At 39.7% G+C, this 26,580-nt stretch overlaps 1 protein-coding gene across 3 annotated transcripts in view; it reads right to left on the bottom strand.

The window, feature by feature from the left end:
- The window catches only part of FBN1 (fibrillin 1), a 253,387-nt gene that overhangs the window by 139,120 nt on the left and 87,687 nt on the right, over positions 1–26,580 (bottom strand). For all 3 annotated transcript variants that reach the window (XM_082452979.1, XM_082452980.1, XM_082452978.1), the window contains exon 7: positions 1,088–1,285. In XM_082452979.1, coding sequence (XP_082309105.1) covers positions 1,088–1,285 — 198 coding nt within the window. The remainder of the gene's footprint in view (positions 1–1,087; positions 1,286–26,580) is intronic.

The following is a 26,580-nucleotide window of genomic DNA, read 5'->3' as shown; positions in this document are numbered from 1 at the left end:
AAAACTTACTCTTTATTTTATGAAATTGTACCATTTACCCTTTTGTAATTCTAGGATTTCAAAGTGACTTCTCGCTGCTCCTAACATTCAGAAAGATACATTCAAGGGCATACGAAAGAGCTGCACGTTGTACATAGAAGCCAGGGACCAGGATCAACCGTGTTTATCAGAAATGAAATTTACTGAAGTAGAATTTAATGGAGATCCACAGAACTGTGTGATTAAGCTCAAGTTCTGTTTCATTGCATACTATCCTTAGAATTAACATACAGAACAAAATCGAACTAGTATCTATTTGCCTCAGAAAAGCATACCTTGAATTTTCTCTAAACACTGCAACTTGCTAAAAAAGCACTGAAGATGTCTAAAGGAAACAGATACAGCCTGGGAGTTTTCAGTCCCATCAGTTTAGTGCGAAGCTGCCTCTGTTCACTTCCTCCTATTTCCTGCCAGACATCCAGACAATAAAAGAATTTGTACAGCTGGAAGAACAGGAGTAAAAGCCAAAAACAGAGTAAGGGCTTCCATGGGAGGCAGGAGAAGAAGCAAGCAGGCAACATCTGGGGATATTTAAAACTGTGAAACAAATCCTAATTTATTTCTGACTTGTAAAAAAACAAACAAACAAACAAACAAAAAGAAACCCATCATGTAGCATGTAAAATGGAGAGAGGAACAATTTTCCTCAGGTCAACTAAGTACAACCCATGAGACAGAGGAACTCCAGCAATTTCAAATGAAGGGGGAAAAAATTAAGAAAAACAAACTACCTTATTCACAAATTTTGCTTTGTGTTTATACACAGCATTGCTCTAATATACAGCATTGCTTTAAACAGAATCATACCACCCCCGGGAAACACTTTTGGGGTCGGAGGGGGGAACCACTGGCAAGGAAAAATCCAGGGGGGCCAGCTGCTGTCTCTGGAGCCACGCTCCTAATGCCTAAGTTGGATATCATGCCGTCAGCGAAATCGTGAAGTTATGCCTCTGACACTGCTTTTCCATTCTCTCCAACTTCACTGGAGAATGGCTCTCCAGAGCAAATAAGATGAATCCATTAATAACTCCATCGGCCCGGGGTTTACCTTGACAAGCTCCTGTGCGGATATTTGGAATGAAGCCGCGGCGACAGGGGTGGGGCTGGGCTGGGCACATCTCACAGGGGTGGCCCCAGGCGCGGCCGACCGTGGCACAGCAGAGTGTTTTTGTACAGACAATCCCGCTGAGCTGTCCCTGGCACATCTGGTTGCTGATCACAGTGAAACACGGGCCTGTCCTGTAATCTGAAAATAAAGAAGGAGAATTCCATGAAAGTCCAGAGAAGCAGGAACTATCATGCAGAAGAACAGCTGGGCCTGTCTTCCTGGACTCCAAGTTGCAAAACGGTCTTCAGGAATAGAACCGCACATCACTGACTCCGTGTGAAGCCTTGGGCAGACCATGCCGCCTCTGAGCCCCGTTTACCTCACCTACGAAATGAGGATAAAAACACCAGTTCCTATCCACTTTGAAGACACTGTTGTGAGGATCAGATGAGCTCATGGAAAATACTTTACAACCGTGACATGCTATCCAAACATGACATCATAATATTATTTACACATTCATTCACTTAAGAAACTGTATCAGTGACTATTATGAATCAGCCCCTATGCTTGATATAGATCCTTCAGTGATTCAAAGATCCCAAATCCCTGCCCTCATAGAGTTTACAGTCTATTATTATTTAGGTTGGAGAAAGCAAAGAATTTCAAAACTTGCAACGAGGCAAATCATGGCACCTTCTTCTCTGGAGTTTCTTGAAAAAGGGAAATGGTTACTTGTGTCTTTTGGATTGGGTCCACCTTATTTCAAATACAAAAAACAAGCAAACCAAAAAAAAAAAAAAAAAAACCCATTCAAAACAAAAATCAACAAGCAGAAAAGTTAGATATGCAAAAGACATCAGGTATTAAAAGAGTGAGGGCACTGATCTGAAATCACTGTATCCCTTGGGCAAAAGGATCATCTTAAAGCAAACAGGGATAAGCTAAGACCACCGGAGAAGTTCCATTTCCAAGCAGTCTCACCAGTACAAAATCTGTCTCCTTTTTTTTTTTTTTTTTTTTGAAAAGGGAGAAAGTCAATCTGGATTCAGCAGCCAGCAAACAAGAAAGATTAAGATGTAGTGAGGACCAAAGCCAGGCTGTCCCCAGCCTCCCCATGGGAGAAATCTGGGCCATAATAACCCTTTCTGTTCTACAGCGGCCTTGGCCGATAAGGGAGGCTGGGCCGTGGCAAGACTCTTGGGCTCCTATCCACCACCGGCACCGCATGCTTCCTCGTGTCATTTCTGGAAGTGCACAGATAAGAGTGCTTCCTATGAGTCTAGGGATGGACTAAATGACCTCGGTAAGTTCCTTTCACCACTGAATTCTACAGGTTTATGAAAATCACTGGGTGTGCTAATAAACCACTGGGCTATACTTTCATTTTGATGTTTTTCTTTCTTTCTCCGAGTAGCTCATGAGTCATGATATGCAATTCACTAAGGACAACCCTTTATCACAGTACCCACAAGAGTGAACAGGCTGAACCATGACAACATTTGGACAATAGCTGACTCTTCCCAGCTTGCATCCCTCTATCCTGTGTATTCCCTCCTCCTGCCCCTCTGTTGCAATTACAGTCCCATCTGCTCCCCATCACTAAATGTTCTTCCTCACTCTCCCTTCTTCCTTGCTGGAATGAGTCAGCCACCTGTGGTCAATGGCACTGCCCTAATTAATGCCTGTGCTGGAAGATGAGGCTTCTAAGAAATTCCACAAACAAAGCTTCACCCAGTCAAGCACAGCAAGAGGATTAGGCCCAAATTACGGCAGCACTTGAGAGATGGACACAATGGTCAAAACGCCAAGTCCTCACCTCCACACCTCCCTCTCTCCATGCCAGTGCTTACCAAAGTGTGCTATGATGGGATGCAAGACGACCTTAGATTGTCTTGTTTGAATAGTCAAATATTAATTTGAATTTGAATTATTAAAAAGTACAAACCTACCAGGCTCATAATTTCATAGATATGTTTGCTATGATGAGAACGAATAAAAAAAAAACCTTATAATTCAATTTAAAGAAAAATATTAAGTAAATACTAGTACGGAATATGCAAATAGGCCAAAAATTGTGTAATCGGTACAGAAACACCACCAGCATTATCTTTCCAGAAAACCAACCTCAGACCTTTGCTCTCCTGGTGTCTCTACATTCTCTGGCCCACCTTTCCAGCCCTATCTCCTGATACTTCTTTAGTTTATTATTGTCTTTTTACTTTGTTTCTGCATTTTTTTTATGCTGATTGCATTTTACTTTTATATTGTCAAATTCTAAGTGTATTTTAATATTCTTCATAATATGCCAGATCTATTCAAAATCTGCTATTGTTTTCCATAGTTACTGTATTCAAACAAGAATACAAAAATTAAATGCTTGATCTGTTGAGTAAAATCTCTGCCCTCATTTCATTCTGTCAATAAAGAAAAAGTCACTCAGCACCATGGTGGTGTGCAACCAAGTCGCTCCTAAACACAGTAACTGCCTGGACAAAGTCAAATGCTGTAGTCATCATTCTTTCTTTGGCTCAGTTCTTCCAAATAGTACTTAGGGGCATTTATTAAATACTTCTCTGATAGATGGTTTCTTTCATATTATAATTTTTTTAACATCTTTATCGGAGTATAACTGCTTTACAATAGTGTGTTAGTTTCTGTTTTATAACAAAGTGAATCAGTTATACATATACATATGTTCCCATATCTCCTCCCTCTTGCATCTCCCTCCTACCCTCCCTATCCCATCGCACCCCTCTCTCTGATTGGAAAATAACTATTTCAGACAATTAGGAAAAGTCAGTAACATATAAATAAGAAAATAAAAATCACATGTAATTGCATCTAAAGAAAGCCTGATAACATAACAGTTATATTATCCTACATAATTTTACATGTGTTTTATTTTTTATCACTAAATGGGAATTATAACAAATACTCAATTTTGAATCCTGCTGTTTTTTTACTTAACATTGCCAAAAGCATTTTCCCATGTAAATACTATTCTAAAACATGGCTTTAATTGCTGCATAATTTTCCATCAAGTTATATCATAAATTGTTCAATCATTTAATCTCATGCAACAGCCATCAAGATTTTTATGACTATATATATCTTATATTTGAGACTAGAAAGATCACAGCAACATAATCTTCTGTTCAAAAAATAAATAAAACCTTCCATGTTAGGTAACGAGGAAGGAAATTTAGGTTTATTTCCTATTTTCCTCTTGACTTACTGAGACAAATGCAAATACTTTAATCAAATAGACTCTTGTTGGTATGCCATTTTTTCAATCTTTAAAAAACATAATGGAACATGAATTTTAGTTTGCAGTTTTCAACACTGCTTGGATTTGTTTTTCCTCTTCATTTTGCCAAGATACTCTATGGAATTATCTTACATACGAGGATTGCAAAGATTCCGGGTACATGCAAATACAGTGTTTTGTGAGTTGACACCAGCAAAATCAAGGTCCACTAGAAAACGCTAGGAAAATCTGAGTCAGTCCTATCTAACACTGGTTCATGACTTCAGACATGAATTCCTCATCAGAAGGTTTGCATCAAAAGAAAAAATAACCCTTAAAACTTTTCCAGGGTCAACAACTTTTTGCCCTCATTTCAATATGAAACACATGGAATAGAAACAGCACTTGTTAATTCTGACAATATTCATTAGGCATCTCTAGAGCCCATAGGGATCCATCTTTAGTAAATACACTAAATATCTGGCAAATAGTTTGAGTATGTATAACAGAATCTATGGACTTAACACATTTCCACACTAGATCCTTATCACTACAGACAAAGAGAAGAACCAGCCCATTTGACCATGCAGCTTAGTAAGTGGACATAAGTGGATTTGTAGAGTCAAATTTTCAACAAAAATGGCTGATTGCAGAGGGAGAGGCATAATCTGGATGAAACAGAATTGGATCTAAAAATGTTTTGGAAGGTAAATGCTGTATTAACGTGGTTTTCAAATGTCATTCCGATTTGGCAGCATGTGCTTTTTGTCCTGTGCTTCATTTAGATTGCCAAAGTTATGCTGTTTTTAGTCCAATACTCCAACCACAGAAAAAATCTGCCCACACTCCCAATTCCTTACTAATAATCCAATTATTTACAATTATTCCCATAGCACTTACGTGATACTAGGCTAAATTTACATACTCTTTTTCAGACAGTCCCAGCGCTAGACAGGGAATGTGCCTAATTCAATGCTTGGATAATATCTGACTCATTCCCTCAACGTAAATCATTATTCCTCATGCAAATAAAATATCATATTAAAAACACTTTTTTGTTCACAAGTTGCTCTACAATCACTTCCTTATAAGACCGCCATGAACTAGGGCAATAGGCCAAGCCTTTCTAAAATTAAAATGCAATTTTAATTGTTTTTAACTGGCTTACTCTAGTGTGGCTGGTTCATGGGAAATTCTGCATCTACATGTTCCCATTATGAGTGGTTAGGCTCAAGGATTGTTCCCCAGTCCCAACAGATTTGGCCTCAAGGCTTGGGATCTAACCAACGTATATCTGCAGCCTCTGATCCTCAGCTCCTTCCCAGCCCTGCAGCTCAGAATGCTGTGACCTGTGGCGTTACTTCACTTTCATTTGCAATCAGACTTCCCCCTGAAGCAAGTGCATCATTCACAGAAAAAGAACTGTAGTACAATGAATTCTTGTCACTCCTACCCAGTCACTAAACCACAAACTGCAGGGAAGGCACAAGGATATAATTTTGGGCACTAGCCTCCAATTACTTTAAATCCATCTTTTCATAAAAATTACAAACAAAGCAATGAGATATCAATTTATCCATGATAGAGAGGGTCACAGCATGCTTCTTCCTTCCAGGTAGTTTGGCCTGGGACACATTAAGCTCCTAACATGTGGAATTTCAATACAACCTTTTGAGGAAGGAGGTCAGAGAACTTTCGGTCTGAGCAAAATGAAAGCAAAGACGTTCCATGATCGTCATCAGTCTCATAACTGCTGCTGTTTCTTCTTACTCCAATCATTCTTACCCTTAGGACATAACCAAATCACCTAGGGATGTTTTGCAAAATGCTGATGCCTGGGCCTCACCCCTGCCCTCCCATATGCCTCCCTCTTGGAATGTGATTCAGTAGATGTGGCGTGGTGGCTGGACATTCACATTTTGTAAAAGCCCCCAAAGTGAGTCTGCAAAATGTTTGCAAGACAGCTGACTGCTCACCTGAAAGTCTAACCTTAGAAATGTGAGACAGTCCATAAGCTGGGATCATTGCCCCTCAACATAACTCAGTATCTTTCAACCAGGAGAGACATTCTAATCACGACAAAGTAGTCTTCATTTCCATAGTGTTGATTGACTATGAGGCACTTTATCATATTCTTTATTAATTATTTTGACCACAAGCTCACTAAACCAAACAACAAATCAAAATTTAAGAAGGCTAAACACAGACTACTCCACTGTCCTAATAGTCAACAGAATTCACATTTCCAAGCTCTCCCTTCCCAGTGTCACAAAGCACATTTACATACATGGCATCACTCCACTACCATGATCTCCCACTTCCAGCTTCCCTGTCCAGTGTGGGAGCTGGTACTTGAGTAAAATTCCAGGGGGTTTCTCCAAGCAGGATCCAAAGACATTGATCAAACTTACCATCAGTAACACCAAAAGTTAACTCTTAATTTCCTCCAGAATTGCACTACTGCAGACCATTTTGAAATCTTTCCACACAGCCGCTGACATGATGAAATACACAGTACTAAACATTATCTAAGAAGTTTAGGCCAAAAATAGTCAAACCTTAAATCAAGCTTCCAGACCAAGCTTCCAGTCAAGAGGGCATACAGGGATAGAAGAACAAGATAAATAACACCACAAGGAAGCAATCAGAAAACTCAGCCTATGTGATTTTCAAAGGCAACTGGCCTGAACTTTTCCAAAAGTAAATGACCCCTCATACACAAAAAAGAAGGTAGAATTATTATTTTAGATTAAAAAGATATAATAACCAAAACTCAGCTGGACACTTTCAAAAAGAGACAACTGGGGCAATTTTATATGGGCTGGATATTAGACGATATTGTGGAATTATTGTTCTCTTAGACATGATCATGGTATTACAGTTATATACGAGATAGCCTTATTGTTTAGAGGTGAAGTGCCATGATGTATGCAATTTAATTTTCAAATCATTTAGCGAAACAAACAGACCATAAATATACATATACAAATATATACACAATATGTAATTATCATACATATATAATAATACATACTTATGCAATATGTATTATAAATTATATTGTATATTATATATAATTAAATATATAATGTATATTAAATATATACAAATTAAATATACATAAATTATATATAATATATAACATGTAGATAACTAGACATATAATATATACATATATTAATATATTATACACAAATATATATATACACATATATACATACAGAGTATTATGTGTATAAAAGTGGGAAAATGTTAAATATTTAGCATAGGTAGAAGGTATGTGGGTATACTTTATATTATTATTTCAACTTTGATGTAGGTTTGAAATTTTTTGTAGTAAAAATTCTTGGGGAGGGATGGGAATTCCTTTCAGGGATACTTTTACTATGTAATAGTGCATCTCCTATTTCATTCAAGCTGTTTTTTTTTTTTTTTAATGACACAATAAATTTTGAATCTAATTTCCAATCCATACGTTTCTATAAAATACTGCATGCAAGACTGCCTATTAAACATGGTCTACACAACGTTATTTAAAGAATATGACCTTTTGGCAAATTTTTCTAAACTACACTATGCAAAATGTTTACTTTAAGCAACTGTATCTGTGGTACAGCTTAATTATATATAACTAATTTTTTTAAAGCACTTTAGAAATAAAGCATAGGAATAAGCACAACACTATTTCTGTGTTAATGTTTTCCTCTGTCTTTCAACTTCTTTAATTCATAAGTTAAAAGTATTGCCATACAAACTTTAATATAACTATCATTCAAAACTGCAGAAACAAGGACTTCCCTGGTGGCGCAGTGGTTAAGAATCCGCCTGCCAATGCAGGGGACACGGGTTCTAGCCCTGGTCGGGGAAGATCCCACGTGCTGCAGAGCAACTAAGCCCGTGAGCCACAACTACTGAGCCTACACTCTAGAGCCCATGAGCCACAACTACTGAAGCCCGCGCGCCTACAGTCCACGCTCCACAAGAGAAGCCACCGCAATGAGAAGCCCACGCACCGCAGCGAAGAGTGGCCCCGCTCACTGCAACTAGAGAAAGCCTGCGCGTGGCAACGAAGACACAATGCAGCCAAAAATAAATAAACAAATTAATTAATTAATAAAAAACTGCAGCAACAAGGTGATTTGTTGTATAGCATTTAATCTAGCACATAGACTAAGCAATCCACCAAAATCCAAGCCATAGTTCTGCAGATCTGATTTTGTGTGTCAGCAATTCAACTACAGAAAATTATTACCACATTTTATTCTGCTCCATGATGAAGAAAACAGCAAGCAATCTTGTTCAGGGAAGAGACTATCTCATTTCCAAATAATCACTTACCTGACATTATTCATCCCCTCACTGTACATCCTACAAGTCATTACTGATTGCCATTTTTCCCCCAGAGTTATCTCTAAACTACTTCTACTAGAAAAAAACAAAATAGTTAGGGGGTGGATAAAAGTCACATTCTGGTTTAGGCCATATATTTACCATCAAGATAATAAAATCACAGAGAGTGTCTTCATTTTTAATGGTCTGCAAATTCAACTTGAAAGAACCAGCTGGCTCTGATTTATTCACTTTTAAAATGGCTTGTATGAGTGCCACATTAAACCAAACTGCAGTTTCACCACAGAGCATCAGCTATTGAACAGCAAGACAAAAACAATAGTATTATATAACAATTTGATTTATTTGTTCTTTTATATTTTCTTCAAAGCCACGAAGTAGAAAACATTCTCTACCATCCAAAAGCAAGATTAACAACATAAGAGTAAAGGGCCCTATGATCAATGATATTCAATATAAAAATTTCCAGGACCAACATATTCTTAGATCAACTCGTATATCTCAAAAGTGCCCTGTAATACTGCTTAAGTTCCAAATATAAGTTCTACGAACAATGAGTTAAATTTCCAAAGTATCCTAATAGAATGTTTGATCATTAAAATTGGAAGATTTTTATGATAAATGATATTTTCATATTTGGAAGGTAAAGGCCTATGTTAGTACAGGGATAATAAAAACAAATTGATTAGAAATATTCCACTGCAACTTCCATTTACAAGAAGTACCTAGAATAGTCAAATTCATAGAGAAAAAGTACAATGGTGGTTGCCAGGGGCTGGAGGAGGTAAGAATGAGGAGTTATTGTTTAATGGGTTCAGAGTTTCACTTTGGGAAGATGAAAAAGTTCTGGAGATGGATGGTGGTGATGGCTACACACAATGTGAATGTACTTAAAATGCCGCTGAACCACACACCTAAAAATGGCTAAAAGAGCAAACTTTATGTATATGTATTTCACCACCATAAAAAAAAAAATCCCACTGCATGAAATAAAATCAGATATTCTGAGTTCAATGATCAGGTTCAATGAGTAAACTTTACAACTGTAAAATGTAATCAGGGATCCTTTATTCATTCAACAAATATTAATTGTGTTGTATCAGTGGGCAGCATGGGATAAAGTCCCTGACCACATGGAGTTTAAAACCTGGTTGGGGGAGGTAGTCAACAAATACAGGTAAATACATTAAAAAGAACTATAGATTTGAGGTTGTGATTTAGTCTACAAATGAAATAAGCAAGCTGCTGTGATAAAAAGTAATTGCGGATACCTGACTTGGTAAGGGTTATCAGGGAAGACTTCTTGGAGGAGGTGACGTTTAAACTGAGGCCTAAAGGCTGAGAGCAGACCATCTGTGAAAATGAGAGTAAGCACTTTCCAGGTTTCAGAGACAGCTGGGAGGTAGCCTGGCTTCTCTAGTAACGAGAGAAGGCCGCTGTGAACAGAGCTGAGAGAGGAAGGGGAACGGGGCACATGGGGAAACCGGAACATTAGGCAGGGACTGGATTACACAGCACAGTCTAGGCCACGGTAAGGAGTTTGGATTTGGCTCTAAATTCAACAGGAAGCCACTGAAAACACAATGTGTTAGTTTTAAAGAACTCTGATTAGAAGGTTCAAGAGTGGAAATGAGAAGAAACGTAGTAGTGACTAAAGGAAGGTGGTGGTGTAGAAATGGAGAGAAGTCGACAGGTGGGGGATGTCCTTTAGTCACCTCGCGGGGGTGGCGGGGGGGAGGCGGGGGCAGGACCAACAGAACTGAAAGATGGATTGGATGTGAAGGGTGAGGGAAACTGAAAAGACAAGGATGTCTCCTGGGTTTCTGGCTTCAGTAGCTGGATATACGGCCAGTCACTTACTGAAATGGAGAATCTGAGGGAAGACTAGGCTCTAACTACCAATAACTAGTATAAAAGTTCTTCACATTTTCACAATCAAGTCCCCAGTGAAGGACAGGTGATTTGAATCGATGAGGCTGGCTCTGCATAGAACTGTATTCTCTGTCAATCTTAATGCTATCAAAACAAAACCTATGTATAATGAAATTATGTCTTTGTGTACTTCAGCTTTTTCGTGAAACTTCTCATCCTTTTCTTCCTCTTTGTGAGCAAGCATTTAGTCGTATCACATTCAGATAGTTATATATAAATTTTATGGTTGAAATTCATACTTCGAACACGTTTGGCCAAGTCTCACAGAAACCTGAGTGTAAAGTACACACGGCTCAGACCAACAATATGTGACGGAATCCTGGCGTGGTGGGTGGGATTTCCTCCAGGGGAACTTCACTGCTGCTTCTATGAAATGACAGGGCAAGGGAATCCAAGACCACTAGCATTCTAGCTGCCAGCCCTAAGTTCATTCTACAGGAAACAGATACATACCACATTCCAGTGATATTATCAATTCTCAGAGATCTGGTGAAAAACTTAAAGCAAGGACAAAAGTTCAGCCACTTAACCACAACTGAGAAGTGCCTCATATAAATATGGGCTTTCTGTAATACCAAGACAGATAAACGACAGTGAGATAGTTTAGATATACTGGTTGGGAAGTGTTATTTCTAAATTGGCTTTTTACCAAATGTTCATTTGCTTATGGGTATGTGATACATAGGTTGCTTCTCTCCCTCTCCCTCTCCCTCTCTCCCTCTCCCACCCCTACACTCACTCACACACACACACGCAACACTGAACTATGCTAATATACAATACTATCAAGTAGTTCTCAAGGTGACCCTCCTATTCTCAGAATTTTTCTTTGGAAGAAAATGTCTGATGAATGAAAAATTCCTGAGACTGTTTCCAGCTCGGGGTCTGGCGCTGAACTCAACTGAAGACAGACAAGTTGGAAGAAAGAACAAGCATTACTCAGAACACGTGAGTGAACCGTGTAGAAGACAGGCACCGAAGCTGAGAGGATGGGCAAGGCCGCAGTACCAAAACCCAATCAGCAGGTTTAATTAATCAACAAAAGGAGATTCCTGACAAAAATCTGTGCATGCTCAGATATCAAAATAGGGCAGAGACCAAAGACTTAAAAGCATCAGAGCCTCAGAACTGCATTTTTGCTGTTATTTTACAGTCATCCATTTTTAAGATCTATCCCACGGACTGAGAATGTGTCACTAACTGGACGATCATGGTGGCCTCCTGGCAGCTTCACTGGTAACATACAAGTTTTGATGTTCTGGGACATTTATATGTTTGTACGTGATAACTGTTTTTACAGCACAGGATAGCAATTCTACAAATATGCACCATGCTCTTTGGAAGTATTATAATAATTATGTCCCAGACATCCCAGGTTAATGATCTGAAGAGCTAAATATTAATACTATAATATATAGGCAGATAGGCCAATCTAGTTGTAGCTAAGTTTTGCCTAGTGCAGCCAGTGGGAGAATGCTGTATGGCTCAGAAATTTCCACTCTGTAGAACTGGTAAAAAAATCTAAAGTTGTGCCTGAGACTACGAAGTCTACAACTATTAAATCGTGTCCTGTCTGAACACTAAAGAGGCACTGTGTTACTCTGCTCTTTCCTACCACTTACTAAAGATTTACATCAGCTTGGCCAGACATTGGGGTTTCATCTGAGGCTGTTAGTTAGATACGTGTGGAAAGTGCATATGGTTAGAAAATAATAAGAGACAGCATTAAAAGTGGTTTAACATGCCCCAAGAGGCAAGCCGAACACCACAATTTTCTCCAACTGTGGAAGAAAAAACAACTTGAGCCAGATTTTGGCTCTCTGGATGTATGAACAGGTCTATATTGTATTCCCTTGGATATTTACGAAGCATGTTAACAATAATTAAAATTGAATTTCCAAACCTTTCAGGGTAAAAGTTAGGGATATAATATCCACGACCTTGGAGAGTGTTATAATTCAATCTACATCATATTCACCATCCTGGGATTTAACTACTGATATTCAAAATTCACAACTCCTGCACACAGCAAGTGCTCTTAAGCTCTATGCCTGTGCAAATACCTTCTACTCAAATGCATGTTCCATTTCCGACAATATTTTTACGGCTAAAACGAAGTGCTGCTGGGCTGTTAGCATTCAAGTTTCCTCAGTCTGGGGTTCTTAACTTGAAGATCACAGTTGGGACTCAGAAGACCCAAAGGTGCCCTGAAATTGTATGTAAATCACACGTAGCAACATGGTAGACCTGGAGACATGGCAAAGTGAGCCCGGTATCTGAGTGCCAGGTCCAAGCAGGCCAATCATATGTTCTCTTCCAGAAATTTGGAAATGGGATGGAGGGGCACCGGTCTTAATCTTTACGGTGGCTGGAACCTCAGGTGATGGTACTCGGGAGCTGTGGGCCAGTATGTACTGGAAGCAGCACAGAGCAGACCATTTCCATGGAGTAGGGACCAGGTCTGCAGGGAGGAGCAAGGACAGAGACCACGTGGCCCCAGGGAGAGGTGAGAGAGGATCTGGCCCCTGCTCCCAGCCCTCAAGAAAGCCCTGCTGCGCCACTGCCCTTGAGTTCCTGGGACACCCTGGTTCCTCATAACAAATCTGCCTTTCTGCATCGTAAGCTAGTTTTGTTTCTTCACCAACCGACTTCACCCAATACAGTGTGTGCGTTTGTACCTTTTTCATCAGATTCTTAAAAGTATCAAAAAAAGGTAATAAGCCTCTGCACTATTTAACAAAAAGGCATTCATAAGAGTGTGCCACTGCTTTGATAACTTGTCCAGATTTATCTGAGTTTTATAAAATATATAACTTTACATTCTCAGAGAAAAGTGAAAATATAAAACCCCTCCCAACACAAGCCCAAACCAAAACCACTTCAGCAAGCTGTCCTCTTATCTCAGTTGTAACTCAAGAGGGGGCCACAGGGAAACAGATAAACTTGCAGGAAAATTATCACAGACATACTTAAATCGGTAGCTAAGTCCTCGTAACACACAAAGCTCTAGCTGATTATCCCCAAACGGCAGCAGGCAACTGTTGATGGTTTTATCTCACCTGTTTAGGCAGACTACAACACGGGGGTAGAACTGAAAGGCAGTAAGCCTCAACAGTCAGGAGGCCTGCCTTTCAGTCTCAGCTCAGCAACTAATTTCCTGTGGATCTTAAGTCAGACACTCCACCTGTTTGATGGACTTCAAGTGGCTGAGCCATGGACCATTCAGATGCCCTGGTGGCCTTTCAGCTGGCCTGAGTCAGGACAGGAGCAACCAGGTTGGGGAGGGAAGATTGTTTCCATCACCCAAGAAGGGCAGAGTGTTGAGTAGAAAGATGTGTCTGACAGGAACTCATTTTTCTACCAGACTTGCTCCTCCCATACTTGTTATTTCGGTGAAGTGTGTCGTCATAGCCCAGATTACCCAGTCCACAAACCTGACGGGCGGGGTGTCACAGAAGCCCTCGTACCCCATACTCAACCATCCCCACAAACGCTGCAGACTTTACCATCCCAATAGCTTCTTAATTTGCCCCTCCTCTGTAGCCCAGCTGTCATTGCCTTGCTCTAGATCCCCTTTTCTTCTAACCTGCAGGAGTGAACTTAACTGAAGTTGGAACCTAAGGTGCTTTGCAAAATGGTCCCTACCCAGTTTTGTCTCTTGCTGCTCCCCTATGTGCAGTCCCTCTCTAGTGACACTGAGCGAAATGTAGTTCCTCAACTCATGGTGCTGTTTCCAATACATATGCCTTTGCAAATGCTGTTCCCTCTGCCTGGAATGCCCTGCCTCCCCTATTTTTCCAGCTAACTGCCCTTCTGGAAGTCTTCCCTGACCACTTTCCTCTTCCTCCCTCTGTGGCACTAATTAAACTACTATTAAATAGTAATTGCTGACTTACATAACTACCTCTTATCAGACTGTGAGCCTTAAGGACAAATATTTTATATCATTAAACTTTGTATCCCCAGGGCCTAGACTAGTTTCTGGGTCCGTAACAAGCATGCGAGTACTTTTAAATGGATAAATATGGAAAATTCCATATCTTCCAAGTTATTCTGAATCCATAATCATTTACACTTTCATCCCCTTTGCCCAAGCTATAATTTGCTACGTGTGATTCCCTGAATCTATCACATTTGATTTGTATCCTAAGTCTCAAATTATCAATGTGACAGTGAGCAGTTACCCTTTAAATCAGTTTCTTCTACCGCCTGGGGTTGCATGAGTAATAAATCAAACCATGTACACAAAATACGTACCAGAGGTCCTAGTTCTTCTACTTTTCCCTTTCTCCCACACAGAACATGGTTACAGACTGCTGATCTATTTAGCTACTCTTAGAAACAGATAATGCCGCTGATGCACAGATGACAGGACATATACCTTTTAATCTGTTTTGAAGAGCTGATAGATTTGTTTTAAGTCATCTCTACTCTCTTGCTTGGTCCCCTCTCTTGAACAATTGTTGGGATTTGCAAAATAGAGCAAAAGGAAAGGCTGACGTGCAGATCAGGTCCAAGCCTGGATTCGTGAAGCCCTGCCCTGTGCATGTTAAAAGGCACAGGTGGACAGCTGATCCAGCCCCATCCACAATCACTTTCTCCTTAGCCACCTTCCAGCTAGTAATGGACACGTGCCCAGGTCTGGTCAAGAAGATGCAAGAGGAGGCCTACAGGGTGGAGAGTCAAAGAAAGCTTTTCATTCTCTGATATAATGAGACACACTCATTTTGCCCCCTTGTCCCTTATCCTTTTCACCCTTTTAGAAAGATGTGATGCCTGTAAGTCCATCAGCCAGCTTGCAATCATGAGGACAAAAGTCCATGCACTAAGGGTGGTAAAGCAGAAAGAAAAGAAAAGCCTTTGATGACATTTTTGATACCTCCAAATCCATTTGTGGCATAAGAAGAATTAACCCCTAATTTGTTTAAGCCACCTTGGTTAGGTTTTCTATTACTTCATACAAACTCATTTCTAACTGAGACACCAAGTACATAGATTTTGTCGTCATTCAACATATATGTAAGAGAATGATCCAAGAATAAGATATTGCATTCCTCGAATTTTTATGTAGCATGTATTTTAAAGATTGAGAGCAAAAAAGACTAAGCAAAGCAGGTCAAGCGCGTAAATAAATTTCACCCAAATTCAAAAGAGAATTCCAGATATTATTCCTTCCTGAACTCATATTCTAAAAATCAACTTCATTTTCCTTCCTGGCAACTGGATAAGGTGTCTAGCGTTGGGACATGAGTAGTCTCTGCTAACCCGCCTTAATACTCTGCTCTCTGATGTACACACATTTTAAATTAATCAACAGAGAAATGGTCACATGCATCATCACCATCCCAAGAGCTACTGCCAACTCTCATTGGTAAAATACATTCCATTTTTTTTTTATATAAGCTCACTGATACCTCTGTTTGAAAAGACCATGCTTCTCTATCTTATTTTCCTAACAGTTGAGGTATTTTTAAAGTGATGTCCCCCATATACATCCCTTAACTGAAAATAAAGACCACTATCCCCTCTCCCAGGTTCCCAATTGATATATGTATTCAGTTTGTTACCATAACAATCATAAACAAATACAGTGGACATCTGGAACTCATGGAATTCTGGAGCTATTCCCAAACAGTGGCAATTTCAAACTATATGTCAATAAGAATGTACTGAACAGAAAGCAAAGAACTATGTAAATGCCGAGGAGGTTGGTGGGTCCAGAGAGGCTGGAAGGTAGCTATTGCCTTTGCATTAACACGGGGAATTAGCCTTGAAATAGGGTAACAGTGCTAATACTTTACACAGACACAGATGGTCTATACAACCAATAAAAACGAATTCTTAGCTTCATAATCTGTTGTTTTGTCTCAGAGTAGGGGAAGGGAAAGGGTGGTACGTAAACTTTTATCACACTTTCCTTTCCACTCCCCTCCCCTCATTCCTGTGTGAGTGGAACTGGTTTTTGTTTGTCTGTTTGTTTGTTTGTTTGTTTGTTCTTAATCCTGGTTGTTAATTTGAAAAGATTCATCCAGACCTTGGAAAACTTCCTAATGACAAGTCTGATTTGAGAGAAACGCTTAGCCCTTTAACACAGGAAATTCCATAATTATGAGCTGGTGTGCTTCAAAAATTTATGTATAAGATGAGTACTGGAACCTCTCATTTTAGAATTGGAAAGAAACTTATAGAAGAAGGAAAAGAAATCAAACATTTACAGAGCATTGTGCTGGTTACTTTTACATGTGGTCTCACCCAATTCTCACAAGTCTCTGAAAGAGATTCCCGCCCATTTTATAGAAGAGGAAACTGAGGCTCAGAGTAAAGAAAATTGCCCAAGGCTATACAAATGTTAAGTGGCAGAATGAAAATTCTAATTTTGGTATTTCTGATTCTAAAATCTGTGCTTTTCTCACTATACTAATTTGCCTTTCTCAAAGAGATCATATAATTTATACAAGGGTAAATTAAAACTCAGAGAGGTGAAGTAATTTTCCAATGTCATAAAATAAATTGATGGCAGATGGAATTAGAACTTCGATCTCTCATATCTTAGATCAGGCCCTGTCTGTTACTTCATACCTCCTCTTAGGTCTCATTTTTTTTTTTTTTCTGTCTTCGTGTACCACAGGATTAAATCACAACCCTTGAGATTAAAGCAGTGTTTGTATCAGTGTCTGTATCCCACTTCCCATACTCTTAAATCTTGAGTTATATTTAAACCCTCAGTGGTGTTGAGGTGTTTGCATGAAATGCAAATTATTCCAATTTTGTTTTTATTAACATTTTCACCTTAAACCATGATAGCACAGAAGCAATTTTGGTGTCAGTTGAAAAATATATGCACTAAAATTGATAACAGAGGTAGTTATCTCTGTGGAATGAAGCCAGCAATGGGATGGGGAAGCTCAAATAGGTATTGGCATTGTTCTACTGCTTATGTTGGGTGGTGTGTATTCTTTTATTAGCTTTGTAACTAGCATATATATGACATATATTTTTAAATGTGTCATATGTTGCATTGAAAAAGTATTAGAAAGAGAAAAGGTTAAGCCACATACACAATGTATCTGCAAACTGAGGTGTAAGTGACTAATCCAGCTATGTGACCCTGGGCAAATTATTTACTCTCTCATCTTCACTTTTCTTAATTATAAATAAGGATAACAATAGCCAGCGTGCTTGTAAGAATAATATGAGATAAAGGATGTAAAATAATTAATCTTGTATAGTAGTAGCTCTTTTTATTCTATGACAATGATACGGTGATGCCTCATTTGATTGGTTTCTTTTTCACATAAGATGCATCTTTAGATAGGTTTCTTCTGCATCAGATAGAACTGACCCTCATTTGTGCACTATTCAAACATAAGACCATGTATAATGTATGTTAATTTCATCTGTATATGTTATGTATGTCCGTATTTATGTAAATTTCACACACTGTTCCTTCGTGTCTTGTTCCCTTCCTTGTTCTCCTTGACCCAAGACTAAAGGTTCCCAGCACTGAAAATCTGTGCCCAGTTAAAGGCTGTCAGGCTGATCCCAGCTGCTCGTTACTGAGGAATGTACACAATACCTGTTAACCCAGCTTGAGCTTTAGAGCTCTGATCCACCTGTGCAGACTCACCCCACCCCACGTCTACACACAGCGCAGAGATCTGGGAAAACTATTTGGCATGGTCTGTATTATCCAAGAACATGTCTGGTTGTCTCAGCCCAGAATGCCCTTCCCCCCTTCAAAAGCCTTCTCAAGCCTAAACTTAAACATTTCATTTTGGGGGAAGCCCAAGGAACACACACAATCCCTGTTTCAATCGAAATGAACATCTTCATCTTCTGAGCTCCCCTGATGCATTGCCCTTTTACATTGCCTATTTGGCATTCACACCATTTGGCCTTGTGGCATAGATAGAAGCATACAGGTATAGCCTAATGAATGGTAAATTCCCTAGGAGGAGGGATAGTCTCTTGTGTGTCTCTGACTTCTCATCCTCTATCCCCAAATGCCAGGAACAGAAGATGCTTCATATATATGTTTGTTGTACCAAGCTGTTAACCGGATACAAAAATTGTTCTTGTTTCCCTTTGGGTCATGCACAACTACTAGCAATTATACACATTCCTCAGATGAGCTCATGTGAAGTTAATTAATTCTCCAACTCAGCAGGTTATCAGAACTGAATGTACCCAACTCATCTACATGCTAAGATAATAAACAAGTTTTTGCCTGCTAAATTTCTAATGGTGATCTCTGAAAGAATCTTTCCACCAGCTGTATAACTCAGGTCTCTCCCAAGTAGAGGATTTAAGCGAAAGGGTTTTTTAAAGGTAGTAATGTACCTAATCACCACAAATACCTTATCTCTCAAAGACAATTTTGCTCTACATCATTTCAGGAGAAAATGCAACATCTATGAATTTAATTTTTACCCTCAGAGATTATAACCATGCATAGGTTAACAGCTTAATGGGGGTAAGGTTTTAGGTGAGTACAACAAACCTCAAAGGTTAGTGGCTCTCTTTCTCTATCAGTGGAATCTTGGCACAGTTTTGGAAGAGTCTTTATGACTCACCTTCAATTTCCATCCACTCACGGAATAAAACCACCATGAAATAGGGGTTGGAAAGAAAGATTTAAAATCAAGCTCCAACCATGGCAGATTCTAAATCCAGCCAATGCCAGCCAAATATGAGCTTGAAAGTGCTCATAAGAAGAGGCTAGGGTTTACAAAACAATCCTCTCTGATGAGTTAAGTACAAGTGAATCAGAAACATATGGGTTAAATTCCCCTTGAAATACCCATGGATTTAAAATTAAGTGGAAAAGTGCTTGGCACAGCATAAATTCCAAGCATCTGAAATGCAGTTAACAATCATTTTCTTTGAGACCTTAACAAGAGAGTCGCCCTGCAATTTCTTGCACAAAATGCCAGGTAGTACTTTTTATGTCAATGGCAGGTACTTCTCATAGCGAAGATAGTGGCTGTCCACACACAAGGAGTCTGATTCGAATTCCAGCCATGCCCACTCTGCCACTCAAATCCTTCATGCATCAAGTGGAGATAAGGACAGCTCCTTATATGGTTGTTAAGGTTTAGGTGAAATATTATATGTCAAATACCTAGAAGGGTCCCAAATACATAGTTTTTATTAGTAATACTTTTGAAATCATCACCCAGAAAGGGGCTGATAACACAGTGATTTAACTTAAGAGAAAGCTTCTTAAAGATACATTAATAAGCAGAATCACCTGCCCCAACTCACAGATTTTTAGGATGCCCTTCTTTGTAGCAGACTGTATCGGTGAAGGAAGGGATCTGAGGTTCCCCAGCTCAAGACTAAGAGGAGTGTTGAGTGCACACTACAAAACTACAACAGAAAGAGTCTGTGCTTTGTGGAAAGAAGCAGTGTGGTAGGTGGAAAGATGAGCACTTAGAATCAAAATCTCCATTTATTCAAGAGTTTGTTAACATTATGTGACTCCCTGGCTTCTAGGATCAAAAAGGTCCTAACTTTTCATTACAGATGAAAAAACTGATGAGGGCAGAGAAATGACTTGCCCAAGATCACATGGCTATTGAAAAGCAGAGCCAGCACTAGAACTTGTTTCCTGCCTCCTAGTCCAGTACTATTCTCACTAAATCATGTTACTACTCTGGATGTGAGCCTGATAAACTCCGGTTCCAAGTGGCAATTGGTTTCCCCTCCAGGGGAGCGATGGAAGGGGCAGCAGAGTCCTTTTTAACCTTGGAACATGCCAGAGATGGCGTCAAGAAAGCCAGGTTTAAACCAGGTCAGCCAGAAGGGTTTGTCTAAAAGCACAGCTGAGCAAGCTCCATTTAAGCCAGGATTCCATCAGTACGACGGGTGTGTCAGCGACAAAGTTGAGTGAACTAAGTTCAAGCCAAGTATTCATTGAGAAGGCTAGGCAAGATGGGTCCAGGTTGGGGAAGGGAAAAGAAAGGGATGAAGTGAAGGTTTCAGGAAAGGTACTAGGCAACTACTGGGTTTTTCTCTATGGCATCTTTCCTCCACTGGGGCCGCTCTGAGCATACTTAGCTGTTTGCGGAGGGTCCCTATGACATTGGCCATCACTTGATACGTTTGCATTTGCAAGGTTCTCACTTAACACAACATTGTAAATCAACTACACTTCACTTAAATAAATAAATAAATAAACTTAACACTCACCTTAAACACTATGCCTAAAATATAATTAAGGTACCACCAGGAGATGAATTTGCTGGGATTAAGGCTTTGAGGTCTGAATAACTAGGCTTCCCTTTGGTGGCTAAGTCACAAGTTAGAGTGGCTTTATTCTCCACTCAAATATGTTTTCCTGTAAAAGAACAACCCACACAGGCTGGTCATAAATAATAATTCACACCCCACGTCCTCTTAGTCAAGCCAAGCTACCACCCAACCCCATTTTCCATCTCCCTACTTGAATTCTCTTTATTCCATCTAAACTGCTCAATCTTTGATCCTATAACAAATTTTATATATTTCTATGCATATACATTTGTTTCCTGCAACTTACTCCCCATCCCAGAATACCTTCCCCCAGTTTATTTAAGTAGTGTAGTTCAGGATATAAAGAATTACAAATACTTGGGTATCATTTTGAACAACATTTCAACATTATTACCATGAGGCTGAGTTTTTTGATATCTTGGTAACTTCAGAAGGGAGGGTTTAAATTATTAGAGCTCCTCCAAGCCAGGACGTAAAACCCTTTCTAAGCAGGTACTCCCTGAAGTGTGGTAAAGAGAAGCATAAATTATCTAAGTCATCTTATAGCCCAGTCAAGCAAAGCATGAAGTTATTTTGCTAAAGTAAAGGCTATTTTGGCACACTGACAACTAGCTTTGGGAATTCTATACATATGAAGTTGGGCAGAATTATGAAAAGGCCCCAAAAATCATATAAAATATCTGGCTACAGTATGTACTAGTACAAAAACAGAGAGAAATGCAGAGCAGAGGGCTAAGATTCAGAGAGAAGATTAAGTGGGAATGGACATCAAATGTGTTTTCAAAGAAGCAAAGCCTCTTTGGGGTGATACGGCTGGGTCTGTTTTTCTGATAGCTAATTTTTATAAAGCCACGTGATCTCTGAAGTCATGTAAGAGTAGCTATAGGTGCTATAGAGCTCCAACTTTCTTGTTAGAGCTTAACTCAGGGAGCTATGCAGCACTGTATATACAGTCATATACACATCCTTACAGGGGAGCCCTGCTTACCTGATTTTCCACAAAGAAAGCTGTTTCAGAGCGCTTGGAATTTGCACGGGGAACAAGAAGTGTTATCATTCAGACTAGGAAGCAGGTGAATAAAAAGCCCTGCCCTCACTCAACATATGCCCCAAGGGTTTTGGTAAATGCAGAGAGCAGAAACCAGGGGGTCTGCTTAGAAATAAGCTTTACTTAAAGTTACTGGAAATATTTAACGCAGAACACCAGGAAAGGGAGTAAGAGGGCTGTGCACTGCAAACCATTTTCTCTATCTTAGGTATGTGTTCCTTTGACAATTTATTGGCTAGAACAGCCTGGTTCCTTTCTTAACAAATTGTAGCCACAAATATATTATGTCTAAGGAATTTTGAGACCCCTTCGAAAGGCAGCTCGATCCAATCCTCAAGGCTCCAGGCACTTTCAGCATCGGCAGAGAGCTCTCCAGGAAGTCTGGCGGGTGGAGGCTGGGTTCCCCCAGACTGAAACCCAAGAACTCTCTCATTAGAGGTGTCTGACTCAAGCAAAAGGCCTGCCGAGGACACAGACCAAGGATAGGCAGGCAGACCTCTGCAAGGAGCCAGGGACCCGAGCAAAGCACAGTTTTTACAATCCTCAAAAACTGTCTGCCAACCCAGGCAAGCTATGAACCTTGCCTGTGTCCGTGTGAACTAAGGAAACAATGTAAACTGTCCTCAATTCCCAGAATGACTGGGTAAACGCTAAGACTTTGAACTGTCAAGAGGTTTCTGCAGCGTTCAATTGCAGAATGGATTCACTCTGGCAGTGGGGAAAAGATTGAAAGAGATGATGGCATATAAAAAGATGAGGGTGACAGAGGAAAGTTTTCCTATCTGGTAGCAGAAAAGCAATGAACAAATTATACTGAAGAGAAAGACTAAAGTACTTTATCCGCAAAACCCTTTTTTCACAGAGACAAAGCCGGTCAAATTGTTGAGTGCGCCCATCATTTGCTGTCAAGTCGTCAGTTATCTATCTGCAAGGGGGAGTTTGTCTATTTCTACTTCATATATGAGGGAGGCAAAATGAGGTAACGGATTACAAAATGAGGTAACACAGGAGAAGCCAGGCTGATAGAATAAACAGTTTTGAGGCACGAATGCAGAATTCACAGGCCCATTGTTTACTAATGAACACAGTAAAGGTGACTTAAATTGAAACCAAACTTGCCCTTGGTGTTGGCAGGGATTGGTTAAATTTTCTCGACAACACACCCTTATCTAAAACCATCCTATGTCACAGCTTACCCTTCCCCCTCCCCATATCCTCAAGCAGTGACAAAGTGAGAGAGTGGCATGGACTTATATATACTTCCAAATGTAAAACAGATAGCTAGGGGGAAGCAGCCACATAGCACAGGGAGGTCAGCTCGGTGCTTTGTGACCACCTAGAGGGGTGGGATAGGGAGGGTGGGAGGGAGATGCAAGAGGGAGGGGATATGGGGATATATGTATATGTATAACTGATTCACTTTGTTATAAAGCAGAAACTAACACACCATTGTAAAGCAATTATACTCCAATAAAGATGTTAAAAAATAAATAAATAAAAAGAAAAATAAAACCATCCTATGCATTCTCAAACACGAAGACAAAACAGGCCTGTGGGAAGCTCACACATCGAAAACCAGTATTGGATTCTGCTTAGTGACCTGGTTCCATCACCTACAATACAATTATTCAAATCACTTGATCTCTAAGCTTCCATTTCCTTATCTATAAAAGCGGGATAGTATTTTTCTCAGAGGGGTGTGGTGAGGTTTAAATGAGATAATGCATAACAAGGGCTTACCCCAATGGGTGCTCAAAGAGAGTTCCTATTATTATTCATGGAAGAGAATGTTATTCGCTGGGAATTGGAATTCCCCACCCTCTTGGTAGTTAGGTGCATTGGTTTGTGCTATGCAATACAAGAACTTCTAGTATATTTATAATGTGCATTTGGAATGTACTGAACTTGTAAGTTCTCCTCGGTCTTCTTCATATACGCATGTTCTGATACTATCATTACAATGCGAGCTCCTAAAATTAAGGACCCGTGGCTTCAATTTCTTTTGGACTTCTCCAAAGACTAACAAAAGTTGACTGAGCCCTGAATAGCTCCTATACTCAAGGACTTTAATTCTGGAAGGAACCTTGGAAATTGTCCAATCCATGCCACTTCGTGTCACAGTGGAAAGAATCTGGTTGTGGAAGTTACACGCCCCACACCTATGTGACCCTTCCTAAACAGACTAACCTCTCTGGGCCATAACTTCCTCATCTGAACAATAGAGATGGTACCATACTATTCGCCCCCTCAGGGTTATTGTGAAGGTTAAATAAAATAATGGCAAATTGAAAAGGAGTGAGCTTTCATCATTATTATTACAGACTAGAAAACTACGTCTCAAGAGAGTTGAGTGATTTGCCCAAGGTCACCTGAATTCCCAGTGGCGAGTGGTCTGTCAGGGAGGGCTTTAAGATCATGGGTGTATGTACACAATCACAGTGACTTATCTTTTCAAGCCAATTACTGATTTCCTTAAAACTAACTGAATCGGCAATCTTTCCCTTCCTGGCCTTGACCTTTGGAAATGTTCATTGCCTTCTGCTACGGAGAGATCTAGATTCCAGAGCATGTGTTCATGTAGCCTGGGCAGAGTCAGAGCAATCACCTGCTAAGGTCCTATAGTGAATGTCAACACTTTTTAAACCTTTATATGATTCTAAAATTCAACATGGGCAATACACTCACAGGGTTCAAAACTCAAGAAGCACAGAAAGTATTCACTGAAAAATCTCTTCCCCCCCTCATTTACCCTCTGCCCAGTTCCTCTCAACAAACAGGTAACCACTTTATTAGTGCCCTCAACATTCATCCATAAAGGTATTTATGAAAACACAAGCAGATGTGAACATATTAAATGCCAACTCAAGCTTCATTAGACTCAGTTCAAACTTTTAAAGAATCACACTTATCTTTTCAGACTTTATCAACAATTTCCAGTTAAGCCAATGAATCAACAACCTTCAAATGAAAAATTTCCTACTGTTACACTATGGAAAAATAATCTCTCTCTCAACTAGGGGCTTTACCTCTCAGACTACAGTCATAGGTACATAAGAATAATTGAGGGGCTTATTAAAATGCAAATTTCTAGACTGGACCTCCAACAATTCTGATTCTTGTGAGGAATAGGAATCACATTTTTACTGAGCAGCCTTGGCAATTAGGATGCAAGTGGTCGACAGACCACATTTTAGGAGACATCAGACTGGAAGTTAGGAGAATGGATTCGAGTCGGGACTCCCATCAATTAGCTCTGTGATCCCTGGTTAGTAACTTCAGTTCACTGGATCTTCACAGCATCCTCTACAAAAGGCAGAGACTGGGCCAGATGGTTGTAAGGTTCCTCTCCGGAGGTCCATGCTGTGATGCTGTGACATCTTCGACAACTTTGATACACAGTAGGCTCCAAAGAGACCATGGATTACTATGATGTGTCTACTTCAGAGAAACTTTACATATTCTGAAACAATATAGTAACTTATGGTTTTTCTTTGCTTTCATAAACTTTTTTTTTTTTTTTTTTTTGCCAAATGGTGGCCAGGTTGTGTATTACAAATGGGGAATTGAGTCAATGTCAGGAGACTGTAAATGGAACAGCCCTTCATGCATGGGCATGAAAGTTTTGTTTTCTGCCATCAGCAAAGGGAAATATGCATGCCTTTAAACAAATCCAAGCCTTGGATTCATTAGAAACAGAAACATATTTTTAAAACCAAAGCATTTTCATTTTCAAGGATAAAGCTCTGCTATTTTTAGAGATGGCACTTAGTGATGGCCCACTGGTGGATCACCACTCAAACACTGACATGCTGACTTGCAAAAGGGCAGAAAAGCTCTGCCCATGGTATGGGGAGAGCACCTTCCCTACGAGTGTGAGCCCCCAGTCTAAATCAGGCAAAGAGAGCAGCCCACACAAACCCTTTGCTCATAACTTCTTTGACCACAGCCTTTAAGTTAGAAGGAAAAATTTTGTTGGTTGTTTTAATAAATATTTTGAAAGACTAAAACTTTTAATGAAACATTTTAAACCCAGTGTTCATTACTCTGTCCTTTCTTTAATGAAGAGGCTGTACTGCATTATAGTTAGATGTGTTTGTATCTATTTATAAGTTCCTTTAGAGCAAGATTTACCTAGTAACTAGCACTACAGTCCTTGGCAAATACCAAGTCCTCAATAAATGCTTGAGGAATGAACGAAAGAGCGAATAAGTGAACAAACAAACCAAGAAGATGTTTTCCTCATAATCCTGGCTGGTGTTCCTTGAAGGACCAAGTTTTATCATCAATACGTATTGAAAATCTACTGTATGCCAGGCACCGTTTTAGGCACTGAAGACATAGCAGAAAACAGGCAGCCAGCTCCTGCTTTCCTGATGCTGACTCTCTAGAGGGTGAGATATCATTTTAGGTAAAAAAAAATTTTAATATAGTAACATGATAAACAGGGACTGGGGAAACATTTGGATGATGAGATAAAATAAAGGGGTTAGTATAAGTAAATTAGTTAAAGATTCTCATAGGAAAAGATTCCTTCTTATAATCACCTGTCCTGAATGGAGTGTTTGGGAGGGGGGGTCACATCCATTAAATCTATTTTGAACAAACTATTGCAAAGCCATAGACCACAAGTCGAACCACTGCAAAGCTGCCAAGTGGCCT

The sequence above is a fragment of the Balaenoptera physalus genome (genome assembly GCF_965194825.1).
Source record: "Balaenoptera physalus genome assembly, chromosome: 2".
Classification (NCBI taxonomy): Eukaryota; Metazoa; Chordata; class Mammalia; order Artiodactyla; family Balaenopteridae; genus Balaenoptera; species Balaenoptera physalus.
The sequence above is the reverse complement of the archived record's forward strand: the minus strand, read 5'-3'. Positions and strand labels throughout refer to the sequence as shown.